This window comes from Musa acuminata, chromosome BXJ2-10 (assembly GCF_036884655.1).
Source record: "Musa acuminata AAA Group cultivar baxijiao chromosome BXJ2-10, Cavendish_Baxijiao_AAA, whole genome shotgun sequence".
In the NCBI taxonomy this organism is placed as follows: Eukaryota; Viridiplantae; Streptophyta; class Magnoliopsida; order Zingiberales; family Musaceae; genus Musa; species Musa acuminata.
Window position 1 is genome coordinate 27,515,001 of NC_088347.1, and position 14,442 is coordinate 27,529,442.

Sequence of the window (14,442 nt, forward strand, 5' to 3'; positions counted from 1 at the left end):
TGGCTCATCACCGTCATCATCTTCTTCTCGGCCGCATCACCCACTTCTGCCGCCACCCGATACGCGTACAGGTTCGAGGGAAATGGGTAACCTAAAGAAGTGCTCCTCTCCCCTCTCATCGATCTTCCTCACCCATCTGCTTTTGCTGCGCGGCCTCCTCCGCCCTGATCCCTTCGCGCTCTTCCGCCGTTCCACGCCGCCTGCCGTCGTCCCCGTCCTTCCCACCTCCTCAATCTTCCCTATCATCGTCACCTCCATCCCATCTTCGCCTATCGGCCCCTCCTCCCTCCCCGCAGACAGTTAGCGATCGCCACCGAACTCCTCGGATTGAAGCGGAGCAGCTCGAGCAGGCGTGCGTACGGGTCGGACTTGCAGCCCACCAGAGAGCAGCCGATGTGCTCGTGATACGGGTCGCCCACCTTGAACTCCACCGCGTCGTCCACGCCGGACTCCTCGACGACATCCTTCGTGGGAGCGAGCGACACCTCCTCCGGGATGATGCAGACGAGTCTGCCTCCGGTTTGTCGAGCTGCGGCGGCGAGTGCTCCCGTGGATTGGGATGCCTCCGGTGAGACTTGTACTATTAGCTTGGCACCCATGCCGGCCGCCAGGGCCGATACGAACTCGTCGCTCGCAGGTTCCGCTGATGGATGACCATCATTTCTTCTTCTTCTTCTTCTTCTTCTTCTTCCACTGTCCCGGGAAAGCTAGAAAAGGAAGAGAAAACTAGCGCATTTAGCTCGTTCATAGGTTGATTTAAATGCCTTGTATTTCCGACCATATCTAACACCCAAACTTGGAGTATATACTTTACGATCTTAATAATACATCTGATTTCGTGCTCTTACAAAATATATCTTTGTTTAAAGACTGTGAACTATTAAATTACATCAAAACTTGTGAACAATGAAAGATATGTTTATATATATGCTTTGTCCGATGGAAGGTCACATAAACTTACTGTTACAGACAAAAGAGTACTTTTGATTTCCCTACATTCTTGGCGAGTGATCAATGGTTGCAGAAGATGTTTGATCCAAGAAGAAAAAGTTGTATGCAATAAGAAAGATAAAGGTAGATTGGTTTCCAAAGAAACTCACACGGTCGATTTGCTTGAAATTAATGCATAATATTTATATATATTAATCGACAGGAGAAACAGAAGAAAGTGGAAAGATTACCGGTTTGAGAGTGTCTAAGCAACCATCGACAGCGTTTTCTCGAGACCAAACCATTCTTTTCATCTGTTTCTCCTCCACCAATTAATGTGATTCTCCCCAACACCGTTGCGTGTGCGATAGAACCAAAGAGTTAACAGAGCGAGAGAGAGAGAGAGAGAGAGAGGGGGGTTGGGGATCGAAGAAGAAGCAGAGGAATTAATAGAAGGTGGGGAAGGTGGTGGCTATCGCTGTAGACTACGTGTTTTGGTCGTCATCGACGCTGGCCTTAGCGAAAGGTGAAGGCTATCATACAAAGCAAACCCGTCCCGATCGGTGATACACTTCAGCCGCGTCCGATTCCTCGGCGACTTGGGTCAAACGCTGCCTATTTCTAAGAAATATGTCCATATTTATCGTTGCAGAAAATTAAAAATAGTTATAAAATCTATCTCTTCAACATCTGCAAGGTGTTATGATTAAAGCTAAGCTAATGATCTATCAAAGTCTAAACTACCCGATAATTATAGTAACCATTTTTAATTCATGTCTTGATATAACATATGTATATGTACTTATGTATATAAAAAAAACTAAATTCTTGGTTTTAACTCACACTTAATTTGATCATCGAAGTAATAATATCTTTATTTAGTTTATGAAGTTGCAGATATACATATATCAATCTAACATTGGGATCCATTTTCACGGTAATAACGAAGACAAAAAAAATAGAGTGAAAAAATTTTGTGACGTGAGGAGGAAACGATCAACTCGAATGATGATATCAGCGTGACTGGTCCAGCAAGTCTGGCTGTCATCCATAATTCCGTGATGTTGATATGTAAGCTTCAGCTAAAAATAGCCATTAGTCCTTCAGTGATTCATCAGAGTATAATGCATGGGGCTGCATGACAGTCAGCCTTGTCTGTCATCATCATCGTAAATGGATTGCACTTGAGAGATGAAGCTTTTATCTTTCCAAGGTTGGCTGATGCTCACACTTCCTCTTGAATTATTTGTGCAAATCCACCTTTTTGTGGACTTGGATGGAGTTTGATTGGCATTTATTATGGTCTGCTCCATGCCAGCCTGCTGCAGTTTGGATGTCTTCTGCTTGTGGTTCCCGCTGCCTCTTCGAGAGAGAGAGAGAGAGAGAGAGATGCAAGTCTCAAACAACATATACTGATAACTGTGACCTCTTAGCTTTTATTTGATTTCATTATTCTTCGATTGATGTAAGATTAAATATGTCTATTACTGCTCCGATTCGACGTCATATGATAAATCATTATTTATCTTCGTATTAGTATAAACAAATCCTCACGACTGATTACGACAAATGATAACTAATCACACGAGTATTATTATTTAGATGAAAAACATGAATCACGAATGATAGGGAGGAGAAATGAGTACTCCATTGGCAAGGCATATACTCGACGTCACGTAGAGATTAGCCGAGGAGACATTGCCTGGCGTGGAGTAGTCCCAAAGCCAAGCGAAGAGATGTGTATGTATGCTTTGTGATTCCTCCCTCATCGAGCACTGTAATCTTTTGCTGTCGAGCAATGTAATCTTTTGCCATCCACCCATTTGGTGCCATTTCATATGTGAAATCTAATTGGATTTATAATGTACATTGTACTGTTGTAGTAGTAGTAGACACGTACACAGAAACAATAATACATGCATTCACAGGCCACAGTGTGTGTGTGTTTTGGGCGTCGACAAAGCGTTTATGAATTATATATATATATATATATATATATATCCAACTTGAGATGACAATTCCTGGTACACCTTTATGAATTACATAATTATGAAAAAGATCAAATGTATGTTTTCATAGGCCAAGCTACCCAAAAAGTTTTGGGATGAGGTTTTAAGGACTGTAGTTGATGTGATCAACTTATTACCATTTACAGCCCTAGATAGTGATATTACAGAGTATGTATGGTTATGGAAAAATGTTTCATACAGACATTTAAGAGTGTTTAGTTGTCGTATAAGAAGATTTGATTGTCATAGAAGAAATATATCAAGAAGGTATTGAAAAGGTTCAGTATAAACAATACAAAGCCAATTGGTTCTCCTCTTGCAAGTCATTTTAAGTTATGCTTGGAACATAGTCCTTCAAGTGATGAGGAGAAGGAGAAAATACAAAAGGTTTCTTATGCTTCAGCAGTTGGAAGTTTAATGTATCCGATGGTATGTACGAAGCCGAACATCGCATATGTAGTGAGTGTTACTAGTATATTTCTTGTAAATCCAAGCAAAGAGCACTGGGTTAGCAATGATTTTTGTTTAAGCTTTACAGGATCAGAATAATGGTGACAAAGACAAGAAACAGGTCGGTGAAAATGACAAAAAACAAATCACGACGAAGACAAAAAGTGAGATAAGAGTTGAAGGCCTTGGGAAGCCTCTTAAAATTCTTAAAAACCCAAAAAAGAAACCAGATTCTGATGAAGAAAAGACTTTAACCATTGACAGGAAATCATCTGATGAGATGCATGAAAAACAGAATACAAAGTTGCCTATCAAGGAACCTAAGGTAGAAAGCAAAGAAACTGAGAATTCTTGCAAGCTCAAAGATTTGTTGACTGAACCTGTATATACAAGGTTGCTAGAATCTAATACTGGACTTCATTTGAAGGTATGCACAAGTCACATGAATATATGCAGGTTATGCCTTATTTCAGGTGTATGTTCTGATTTTTCTACTGCTATCTCAGGTGTTGATTGTCAGTTGCAAATTCATGTCTTACTATTACAGAATTAGTAACTTTGTTTGTTTATTCTAAAGTTTCAGTTCTGTTGTACATATGTACACTTATCTGGGCTATGTATCATTAGTTAATTCCTGTCTATATCACAATTACTACTAAATAACATGTAAATTTATTGTCTGTGTGTGTATCATCTTAACTTACATAGAAACATACATTAAGATTACAATTAATTTGAAGATGAGAAGCTGATCTATTCTCATGATCAGTCTCCACAGGAATTAACTGAGATGGCAATGAGATATTATGATGAAGTTGCTCTCCCAAAGTTGGTATGCCTGAGTACAATTTTTTCATATTTAATTCATTATTTTCTGTTTTAGTATGCAATGATGGTTAATGAGTATTATTTGTACCTTGGCATGTATTCAGGTCTCAGATTTTGGGTCATTGGAGCTATCACCTGTTGATGGTCGTACTCTAACTGATTTCATGCATACAAGAGGTCTAAGAATACGCTCTCTTGGGCAAGTTGTGAGTCACCTTTAGCTTGAAGAGGCTGAATATATCTTTACTTTCACAAAGTATTTTTCCTAATTATATTAAATGCAATATTATGTACAATATCTGTCAGGTCAAGCTTTCAGAGAAGCTGTCTCATGTTCAGTCACTCTGTATTCATGAGATGATAGTAAGGGCTTTTAAGCATGTTGTACGAGCTGTGATTGCTTCTGTTTCTGATACTGGAGATTTATCTATATTGATGGCTGCAACACTTAACATGCTCCTTGGGCTTCCTGATTCTGATGTTTCACATTCTGCTATACGTGTGCACTTTCTAGTCTGGAGATGGCTTGAAGTATTTCTAAGAAAGCGATATAACTGGGAACTTACAATCTCAAACTATAATGATATAAGAAAATATGCTATTTTAAGAGGGCTATGTCACAAGGTAATGATCATTTTTCATTTCTGTAAATGATATTTAATTTTCCTTTCATCTTACATGTTCAATTTTCTTAGGTGGGAATTGAATTGGCACCCAGAGACTTTGATATGGATTCAAATTTCCCCTTTGACAAATCAGATATCATCAGCCTTGTACCTGTGCACAAGGTAAAGCTGCTAAGATGGTCTTATTTGAAATATGGTATCTACCATAATGTATCTTACATTCTTAGTGCTTTTGAATCTTTTGCAGCAAGTTGCATGCTCATCTGCAGATGCACGACAACTTCTAGAGTCTTCGAAAATGGCACTTGATAAGGGTAAACTTGAAGACGCAGTCAACTATGGAACAAAGGTAATTCGTCATAAGATACTACTGTACAGGTTAACTTCTTTGTAAAGACCTTTTTTCTCTTTCATTTGCTTTTGGTATGAAGGTGTAGTTGGATGCAGGCTCTGGCAAAATTAATTGCAGTCTGTGGTCCTTATAATCGGATGACTGCTGGAGCCTACAGTCTTTTAGCTGTTGTTCTCTACCATACTGGTGACCTTAATTAGGTAGCTTTCAGATATTTGTGTCACTGAAGGCCATGGTTCTTATGATATGGACTTATGGAGTATCTTACGATCTGTTATGTGCCATGGTTCTCTCTTTTCTGATATCTTAAAAGGAACCTTGTTAAATGGTCTATTTGAGTAAAATTGAGCAGATCAATTATGTTTTTACCAATCCAATGTCAAAAATACACCATTATGGACAATTTAAATTTGCCAAGTCCAACGATCTGAAATTTGGAGAATTGTAATGTAAAGTTTGTGTCATGGGTGATTATGTTCCGAGTGATTGAAACCGTTTTTTGTAATTCATATTTCATAATATTGACATGTAATTCTGTTGGAAATTTAGTTGGTAGCTAATTTATGCCTTGAATAAGTGCATGCAGGACCATTAGTGGGTCATGAGGTTGAAACAGATCAAAGAGCGATAAACCACAGTTCAATATTTTAATACAGCATTTGTGTTCCTGACTTGTGTCCTCTTTTAGTAGATCAATGTCTAATTCTAATTGGATTTATCTGTTTTTTAATGGCTTTTGCAAAGATCTGAATCGAGTTAAACCATGAAACAGTATTCTACCACTATGGTTTCTTACGCTAAGATGAATATTATAATATGCTATATGGTGTTTTTTACTATTTAAAATTTTATATATCACTTCAATTATTAGGGATGACTTTTAGGAACTTTCTGTTATAAATTTTGAACCTGTGCTCCTGTCTTTGGCTGGGATTATACTAAATTATTGCAACTTTTAGGCCACAACTTATCAGCAGAAGGCATTGGACATAAATGAGAGGGAGCTTGGATTGGATCATCCAGATACAATGAAGAGCTACGGCGACCTAGCTGTTTTTTACTACAGGCTTCAACATACTGAATTGGCTCTAAAGTAACTTCAATTCTTATTTGTTGTAGTATCAAATCTTAGATAGTGTTCTTTTGATTGGGAATTCTAATATCTTGAATTATTAGATATTCCATCTTTTGTTTTTATAATGACTTGAACATTGGTACTGTCTTATAAGATATTATTGCAGTATAATATATTAGGATTCGAGGAGATATAAACTTAGAATTAGTGCCTCTTCTAGATAGAAAAAAAGAAGAAGACTTCTGGCAGGTAACGGTCAAAAATTTTTAACTAGGTTATTTGCATGAAATGATCTTGATGAATTAATACATAAAAGTAGAAATTTTAGTCTTGAATTCTAGATTACCAAACTAAAAAGATGGTTTCACTTAAAACAACATTCTTAGCATAATACTTGTAAAGTTAAGGAGAAGCCTTTCTTCTACTATAAGCATTGAAAAGAAGTTTGTAAGTTATTCAGCATGAATGCAATGATTGAGATATTTGTACAATTTGTTCATTGTATATCATGCTTCCCAGCACATGTAAAAAATGTCTACATGTCAGAAGCTATTTAATAATGTAAATCTTCTAACTATGACAAAGAAAGCTTTATGATATTAATTAGTGAAGGATAGAGCTTTAAACATACAGAGTTTGTCATAGGAGTACCATGGCAACAAAGTATTTAGAAAAAATTGCATCTATATCTTTTCTTATGTTATTCTTTAAAAGCTTAAAGAGTGACAAATGGTTTATCAAACTTATCAGCATTGTAAAAATAAAAATTCAGGTTCCTCCAGTCCACTGTGACCATCTTATGAGAGAGAAAGAACACATCGGAATTTTGGTTGGAGAAAGAAGATAGCTCCATTAATATCACATGATTAGTTATAACATGGATTTATTAGCCAAATGGTGAAGAGGAAACTTAAAAATTTTAACACTTAGTCTTGTGGAAGGAGATTGAATAGGTTCTTGTCATAGGCTTGTCAAGAGACCAGACAAATTTCATAAAGTTTCTCCCATTTTTCTCAGTCTAGTCGGGGAATAAATTTTTATGGCCGTTGACAAAGGCCATTGTTCTATTTTAGTCTCATGTGTGACATGTCTTGAGTGTTTTCTCTGTTTGGTCATTGCTCATTTTTAGCTTGTGTTTTGAAGCACTGAGGTTTATATTCTTGATGTGTTATCATGAGGGTTGGTTGAAATGACCGGTTAAACAGAGAAATTTTTTTTTTACAGGCCAATGCAAAACTTAATATTAAAGCTTCCACGACACATATCTGTCTTATGGTTTTGGTTATGTCTACTCTATTATTATGCATATTAGCTAAAATATGCAAAGATGGCATTTTCTTCGTTTTTTTGCCACAAAGAATGCAGCTTAATTTGAGAACAATGGCTTTCTAGATTTAACTTTAATATTTACTTCGTACCTGAAAATTAATGTGTGCATAAAAAGTTGAAGAACAGAAACTAACAAAAATTAAGCTTCTTACTTTCCAGGTTAGTATTGTTATGTTTTGGTGTTTGTATTGGAAATAATAAGCCAGGACCATGCTTCCATTATATGTTATTTACCATCACCCTTAATTTTTCTCCTGTTACTTGTTAATCAGGTATGTGAAACGTGCGTTGTATCTTTTGCATCTTACTTGTGGACCATCTCATCCAAACACAGCTGCTACATATATTAATGTGGCTATGATGGAGGAAGGCCTGGGAAATATACATGTGGCACTTAGATATCTTCATAAAGCTTTGAAATGCAATCAGAAGTTGCTTGGTCCTGACCACATTCAGGTTTGTTTTTGTTCTCAAATTCTGTTTCTTCTTGTGTCTTTTTATTTCTGAAGTAGTCATAGCATTCTTTTAAGATAAGCAGCTGATGCTTATTGTAGTTCGGTGTTAGAAATCATAAATTATTACAATAATTGGTTAATGAAGTCCCACAGAAACATTATTAATTACTTTGAGATGATAAGGCATGTATTACAGAGTGACTTCTAGCTAGTTCACCCCTAATCTGCTCACCTAGTGACCTGGATAATTAGGTGATCTAGAACCCCTTATCTATTGACCTTCTGCTGTGTGGGAGAGGGCTTTGCCAAAGCAGGTATAAGTTAGCAGGTTCGACTTTCAGCAATCCATATAAATTAGGAGCATCATTGGCCTGTTATCAAGGGGTTCAGTTATATGCTTCATTAGACAATCTCTGGAACCCATTAGCCAAAGTTTGCCACACACATTATTATTCTGCCCTAACAAGAGTATACCATTCTCGGTCATGCAACCAAGATTTGTTATACATAAGAAAATGGGACAGCAATTCATTCCTTTTTAATTTGTTAGTTTGGGTTTGAACAAGTACATCAAGCAAAATCAGATGAGCTTAAAATCTATCATGTGGTAGAGTACAAAAGGTTTTGGGATCTATAAGAAAAGGATTGCTTTCATATCAAGGTCATCTGGGATGACCTAGTCAGCTTAATACCTAAGCGAACTCCTTCACTCTATTTTCTCTCTAACCTCCTCTTTCTACTCAACATGAGAAAACAATCATTTCCAAGTTCAAAATGGGCATTCCCTTTTGGATACTCTATTATATTTTGAAACACAGGTTACTTGACAAATAAAAAGTTCAATATCTCTAGATGCATTCCATATCCATACTCTAGTGGGACATCTAGTTTGGCTCCTTTGTGACCTCTGAAATGTACGAGCCATACCTTTCTACTTGTGGGGGTTAAGGCTGCGTACATTGTCCCTCCCGGATACTGAATTAATGTGCAAGTGTTAAGAGTGTTAGGCTGCCACTTTGTATACACCTCCAATATTTATTAGAGCTGACTATCTTCTAGATATGTCCAAGGGTACTTCTCGAACACTTTGTAAGTCACTAGTTTATATTTTATTATCGATTGGGAAGAGCTCATTATTTTATCATCTTTAATAGTTCAAGTAGATGGGGATCCACAAAGCATAGTCTATGGAATATAGATTTGATTTTGACTGTTACCTTTTACATTATTCTCTTTTCCTTACAAGTATATCAATATAAGATTTTGTTCTAAAAGGTGTTTTACAATGTACTGCACTAAGATGCTTGTCAACACTTTTTTTCTTCCCATCTTTGATTCAGAACTATATATTTTCTTAAAGCAAAAATATGAGATTTCATTGTATACATGATTTTGCTGCCACATACACTCTGTCTCACTCTTTCAAAATTTTACTTGTTCCCATATCTTCGTCTTGTTATTTTCATTTCATTGCAAAACCAACACCAATTGTTTCCAACTATGTAAGGGAAAAAATTGCATCTCTGTTTTCTTGTGTTCTTGTATGGAGATGGTACACACACAGACATGACGTAGATGGACATACATAGGAACACAAAAATAATGGACACTAGCTGCATGTGTATGTGGAATGAAGTGGTTTTTTTGTCTCAAAACAGTCTCTTTTTCAGAAAAAGAGCTTCTGATACTAACTTGCCTTTTCAAATTAGTCCTCTGATTGGCTCTCTTATGATAACATGAAAGTTAATTTTTGGCAGATAAAAAACCTATCAACTTTATAGTATAATGATAATATCTTTTCCAGGTTTGCCTGTGATAAACCAGATTTATAATTTCATTGAATGATCTCACACTAACTGTCTTTTAACTTTCAATGTCTGATGTAAGTAGTTCCATTATTATTTTTTTGCATTGGATGGTAGACCTTATTTTATTTTTATATGAAGAGTATTAGGTATATATATAATATATGTATCTAATTTTCTACATTACATTAGACCGCAGCAAGTTACCATGCGATAGCTATTGCACTATCCTTGATGGAAGCATATCCTTTGAGTGTTCAACATGAGCAAACAACATTACAAATACTTAGAGCAAAGCTTGGTCCAGATGACTTGCGTACTCAGGTGATTTATGCATATCTTTATATGGAGAGACATCAATAAAACTTTTTTTTTCTTAATTCTGCATCGATTTAGTTTCTTGACTCACAGAGTTGCCATTTGATTTCGCAGGATGCTGCTGCCTGGCTCGAGTACTTTGAGTCAAAGGCTATTGAGCAGCAAGAAGCTGCTCGAAATGGTACGCGGAAGCCTGATGCATCTATTGCCAGCAAAGGCCACCTGAGGTACAGCAATAATTGCAGTGATTAGGTTTAACATGCTTTAGGTCACAAATACTGTGAGCATGCTCACTCTGCACTTATTGCTGATATACGTGATCTATATAACGTCATCCTCGTGCACTAAAATTAATATTTTCATTGACTAGATGTGCCAACTGAATTTTCTACTTCCACTAAAATGATGAATATCCTATGCCTGATCTCCTTGATTTCATTGATTCCAACCAAGATGGTAGAGGAAGAGATGCTGAATCCCTGAAGAGGAAGAATCTGGGTTTAATGGTATGTTGATAAGCCTTTATCTTGTTTAAATACTTCTGAGAATCTAATTGTGTATTTATGTTTGGTCATGTTGGCTTACATGTTTAATATATCCGCTTGCTACCTGAATGATTTTTTAAGTGGTAGATCGAATAAATGTCAAAGACAACATTTATAGAGCCAATAATTTCATGCTAACTTTGGTGGTGAATTAGGTCTTAGGTAGTATATAGTTTAACAGAATAACCTAATTTATAGCAAATATCAAGTTAGTCACTTGAAATAATTCAACTTGTACTTAATTTTTGCATCTAAATTAGTGGTAAACTGAATAAATTTTGAACTTAACACTCATAGAGCCAATTGTTTCATGTAAATATTGGCAATAAATCAGGTCTAACATAATATAGTGAGCAAACTATGCTAATTTATAACAAGCAACTAACAAGTTACTCACTTAAAATTTTTCAAATTGTACTTAGTTTTTACAGCTCTTGCTGCCTGCTACCAATCACTTGATTATAGGCATGCATTTATTTTACCTTGTCTGCCCTGCTTCTGGTTCAAGAAGATACTGCCTTATTGCTATATAACCTGTCCAAGTATTTGAAAGAGAGTCCAACTGAACCTAGAAAACAGAAGTAGATCCTCACTCTTAATTGTTGTGCATGTGGATAATCAAAATACTCAAGCTTTATGTATCAGTACTAGAAAAATATTTTTTGAGAAACATGTCCTACATCCAGCTAGTCTTCAAAATCATGATGTTAAATGAGAATTCGCTGCAAAGGCCATACTGTTTTTGCATAACAGTGTCCTTTAGGTATTTTTTATTGGTTATGGACAATATTGGTTATGAAGCATGGCCTCATTCATTTGGTGATGATGACAAGGGCTTCTTCCTCGGATTCTTGCAATGTATCGGGTATAAGTGGAGATATATTATTATCTGAAAAGCCTAATACATAAAATAAAATATTCCATGATAATTAGAATTCTTTGTGGAAATCTAATAATTATTCGCTACCATAGTTAGGTGGAAGTTCTTTCTAATTAAAACCTCCCCGGGAGACCATTAAAAAACATAATACTTAAAAAATCATAATCAAAATCTTAGAATATCTCAAAAAAATTTCTTCCAATTTAATCTATATATATATGTTTTTTGTTGATAAGGGGTCCTAAAGGTTTTGTTGATAATTAAAATAAATAATATTTTCGAGGAACACACAAAAAAACCCAAAAAAATGACACCCCAAAAGGGATTTGAAAAAAAAAAGTATTTAAATATTATTTTAAGTGGGATAAAGATGACGGAGGGCGGATCTGTGTGCCCCGAAGCCACGTGGTCCTTAGGAGACACCAATACGGCTCCCCAACGGGCCCCGCGGCCCAAAGCGACAAACCCCGGTTTCTGCCACCCCTCGATCCGATTCCCGGTTCGCGTCGCCTCTTTCCGTTTCCCACGGGGCTCGGCGGACGGCGGTGGCACACGAGGACAATAGGCGACTGCGACCTCCAGCTGTCACCTCCCCACTGTAACCTTCTGCTGAGCCGGCGATCCTTACTTTTAGGACGAAAATACCCTCCGCATTACATATACGCGGTCGTTTTTACCTGAGCTTTAGGAAGGGTTACACCGTAATTTCATAACAGTGCAAGGGTGATTTGGTGCGTTGTCCTTGTATATTTCCCTGGCAAGCACATGGCTCCGCTCTCCTCTTTGTTTTCGTGCATACTATACATTGGTGATCGTAGGCATAGAAGAAAGGCAGAGGAGCGGAGTGGAGAGGAAGACGCAAGTTTCATAGTACGTCTTCTCCTCCTTTCTTTACCGATCATTTGGTCTCATATAGTTTAGTCGTGTGGTGATGTTTGCTTCTTCTTTTGGAGACACAGGTGTTTGCGATTTGAGCTAACAGGAGAGCAAGAGGAAGAGAGCAGAGATGGTGAATTACTGGAAGTCTAAAGTCCTTCCGACGATCAAGAAGGTGTTTGACAGGAACGGCAAGAAGGCTGCCGTCGCCGAGGCATGCAAGTCCTTCGACGAATCGAAGGTGCATGGGGTTTTGCTTCTCTTCTTCTTCTTCTTCTTCTTCTTCTTCTTCTTCTTCTTCTTCTTCTTCTTCTCCCTTCGACTTGATCTGATCTCTACTGGATCCTTTGTTTGGTTCAGGAGGACATCAGCAAGGAGTTCGAAGAGAAGAAGACTGACCTGCAGCCCAAAGTTGTGGAGATCTACGAAGCTTCTGCCGTTGAAATCAAGGTTTATCGATCTTGAACTCATCCTCATGTTATTCACAGACTCTGTATCAAATACTTACAGCCTTCTGCAAATACTTGCTTTGGACGACGACAGACTCTGGTGAAGAAACCGACGGGGTCAGGACTGAAGAAGAAATCAACTGTTGTGATCAAGTTCATCGAGGAACTAGTGAAGATCGGTAATGCTTTCTCTGTCACAGATGTTATAGTTGTTTTGAGGTGATAGCGGAAGGGCTTGTGATGAGATTAGATCCTTGCGCAGAGTTCCTTGGCTCGAAGCCGGTGAGCGAGGCTGCCGCCAAGTACGGCCCCGGCCTCGTCTCCGGTCCCGTGATCTTCCTCTTCGAGCAGGTGTCCACCTTACTCCCCGCAGAGGAGCCGCCTGCTCCCGCCGAACCGGCCGTCGAGAGCACCAGCAAGGATATTACACCGGAAACCGCGGAGGAGATCAAGAAGGAAGAGGCTGAGGCGGAGGTGGAAGAGGCACCTGCCCCGGTCGACCCGGCTCCCTCGGACCCCTCCCCAGAGACGGAGAAACCGGCCAAGCCAGCGGCTGAACCCGCCAAGGCTTGATATAAACCACCAGCCTCCCGAACCGATCATTCCACCGCCACCTCGCCACCACCGCGCACCCAGTGTTTCCATGATTTATTATTCTTTCTCTTGTCTCTTCGTCAATTTTGTTACGGTCAGTAACTGTTCAGCCGTGGCCTTGGGGCTGTCGCGGCTTGGTCCGGGTCCGGAAGACTGTGGTCAACGGGCGGCGTCCCTCGGGGTCTCCTGGCGGCCGAGCTCGGTGGCTCGGGTCGGCGGTTCGGGTCGGCGGTTCGGTTCGGGAGGCAGCTCCGCCGCAGCTTCGGGAAGAGGCAACACCGTCTCGCACCGGGAGCTCGGCCCGACCCCTCCGACGATCTAAGTTAGAGAAAGATGTGGAGGGGGTTGTGGATGAGGCAGGAGAAGAGTCTCTGAGTGTTTTGTGTCTGAGTGAGTTTCTTTTTTTTCTTTTGTTTAGGACTTGGGGGTATTTATAGAGGAGGTTAGCATTACCTGACTTGACCGCCTGCTGGAGTGAGGGGGTACCTCTGATGGCGTCTGACGCGGCTACTGGGGTCGCGTGGTGGAGCGGTTCGTAGCAGGGTATGGGCGAGGGCCAGGTCGTTGTCCGGCCTGGTCATGGTCAACCATGCAGGGTCGGAGGTCGCCTCTCAACAGCGGGAGTCGTCAGGGCGGGTCTAGTCGGCGTTATTGCTTTGGCCGGGGGCTGTCGTCACGGCGCGTCAACTGTGCCATTATTTTCCCTATCAAATTTGCTTCTCTTTCTCCTGTACGTAACTATGTCTTGGTTTCTCTCATTTTGCTTTCGGCAAGGGGACATGCAGGCCATGTAATATCATTATTAAGTGCAGTGTGGTGTTATGTTATATTTGGGATCGATAGCTTCATTCCATCTCTGTCAAGTTTCCTTGATGGAAGGCGTAAAAGAAGAAGGGCAAGTGTGTGTGTGTGTATATATAT

At 39.0% G+C, this 14,442-nt stretch overlaps 3 protein-coding genes, 1 long non-coding RNA gene and 1 pseudogene across 4 annotated transcripts in view; 3 read left to right on the forward strand and 2 right to left on the reverse strand.

The window, feature by feature from the left end:
* The window catches only part of LOC135625977 (uncharacterized), a 1,577-nt gene extending 234 nt beyond the window's left edge, over positions 1 to 1,343 (reverse strand). Inside the window, exons 1-2 of the long non-coding RNA XR_010492224.1 lie at positions 1,182 to 1,343; positions 1 to 707 (exon numbers count right to left, since the gene is read on the reverse strand). The exon at positions 1 to 707 is cut by the window's left edge and continues 234 nt beyond it. This is a non-coding gene — a long non-coding RNA (uncharacterized LOC135625977). The remainder of the gene's footprint in view (positions 708 to 1,181) is intronic.
* Positions 1 to 14,442, reverse strand: part of LOC135624876 (protein REDUCED CHLOROPLAST COVERAGE 1-like) — a 97,494-nt gene that overhangs the window by 30,821 nt on the left and 52,231 nt on the right. The window lies entirely within an intron of this gene.
* Positions 1 to 14,442, forward strand: part of LOC135624882 (protein REDUCED CHLOROPLAST COVERAGE 1-like) — an 81,724-nt pseudogene that overhangs the window by 28,209 nt on the left and 39,073 nt on the right.
* LOC135625870 (protein REDUCED CHLOROPLAST COVERAGE 1-like) lies at positions 5,097 to 10,841 on the forward strand. Its single transcript, XM_065130984.1, has 6 exons — positions 5,097 to 5,192; positions 6,155 to 6,288; positions 7,872 to 8,055; positions 10,052 to 10,183; positions 10,292 to 10,404; positions 10,548 to 10,841. The coding sequence occupies exons 1-6, from the start codon at positions 5,142 to 5,144 to the stop codon at positions 10,558 to 10,560; spliced, it is 627 nt and encodes a 208-aa protein (XP_064987056.1). The 5' UTR covers positions 5,097 to 5,141; the 3' UTR covers positions 10,561 to 10,841.
* LOC135625735 (plasma membrane-associated cation-binding protein 1-like) lies at positions 12,806 to 14,394 on the forward strand (the record flags this gene model as incomplete). The annotated part of the gene is made up of 3 exons (XM_065130825.1): positions 12,806 to 12,928; positions 13,022 to 13,106; positions 13,190 to 14,394. Coding segments are annotated over 3 exons (519 nt in total), but the record flags the coding sequence as incomplete, so codon positions are not given.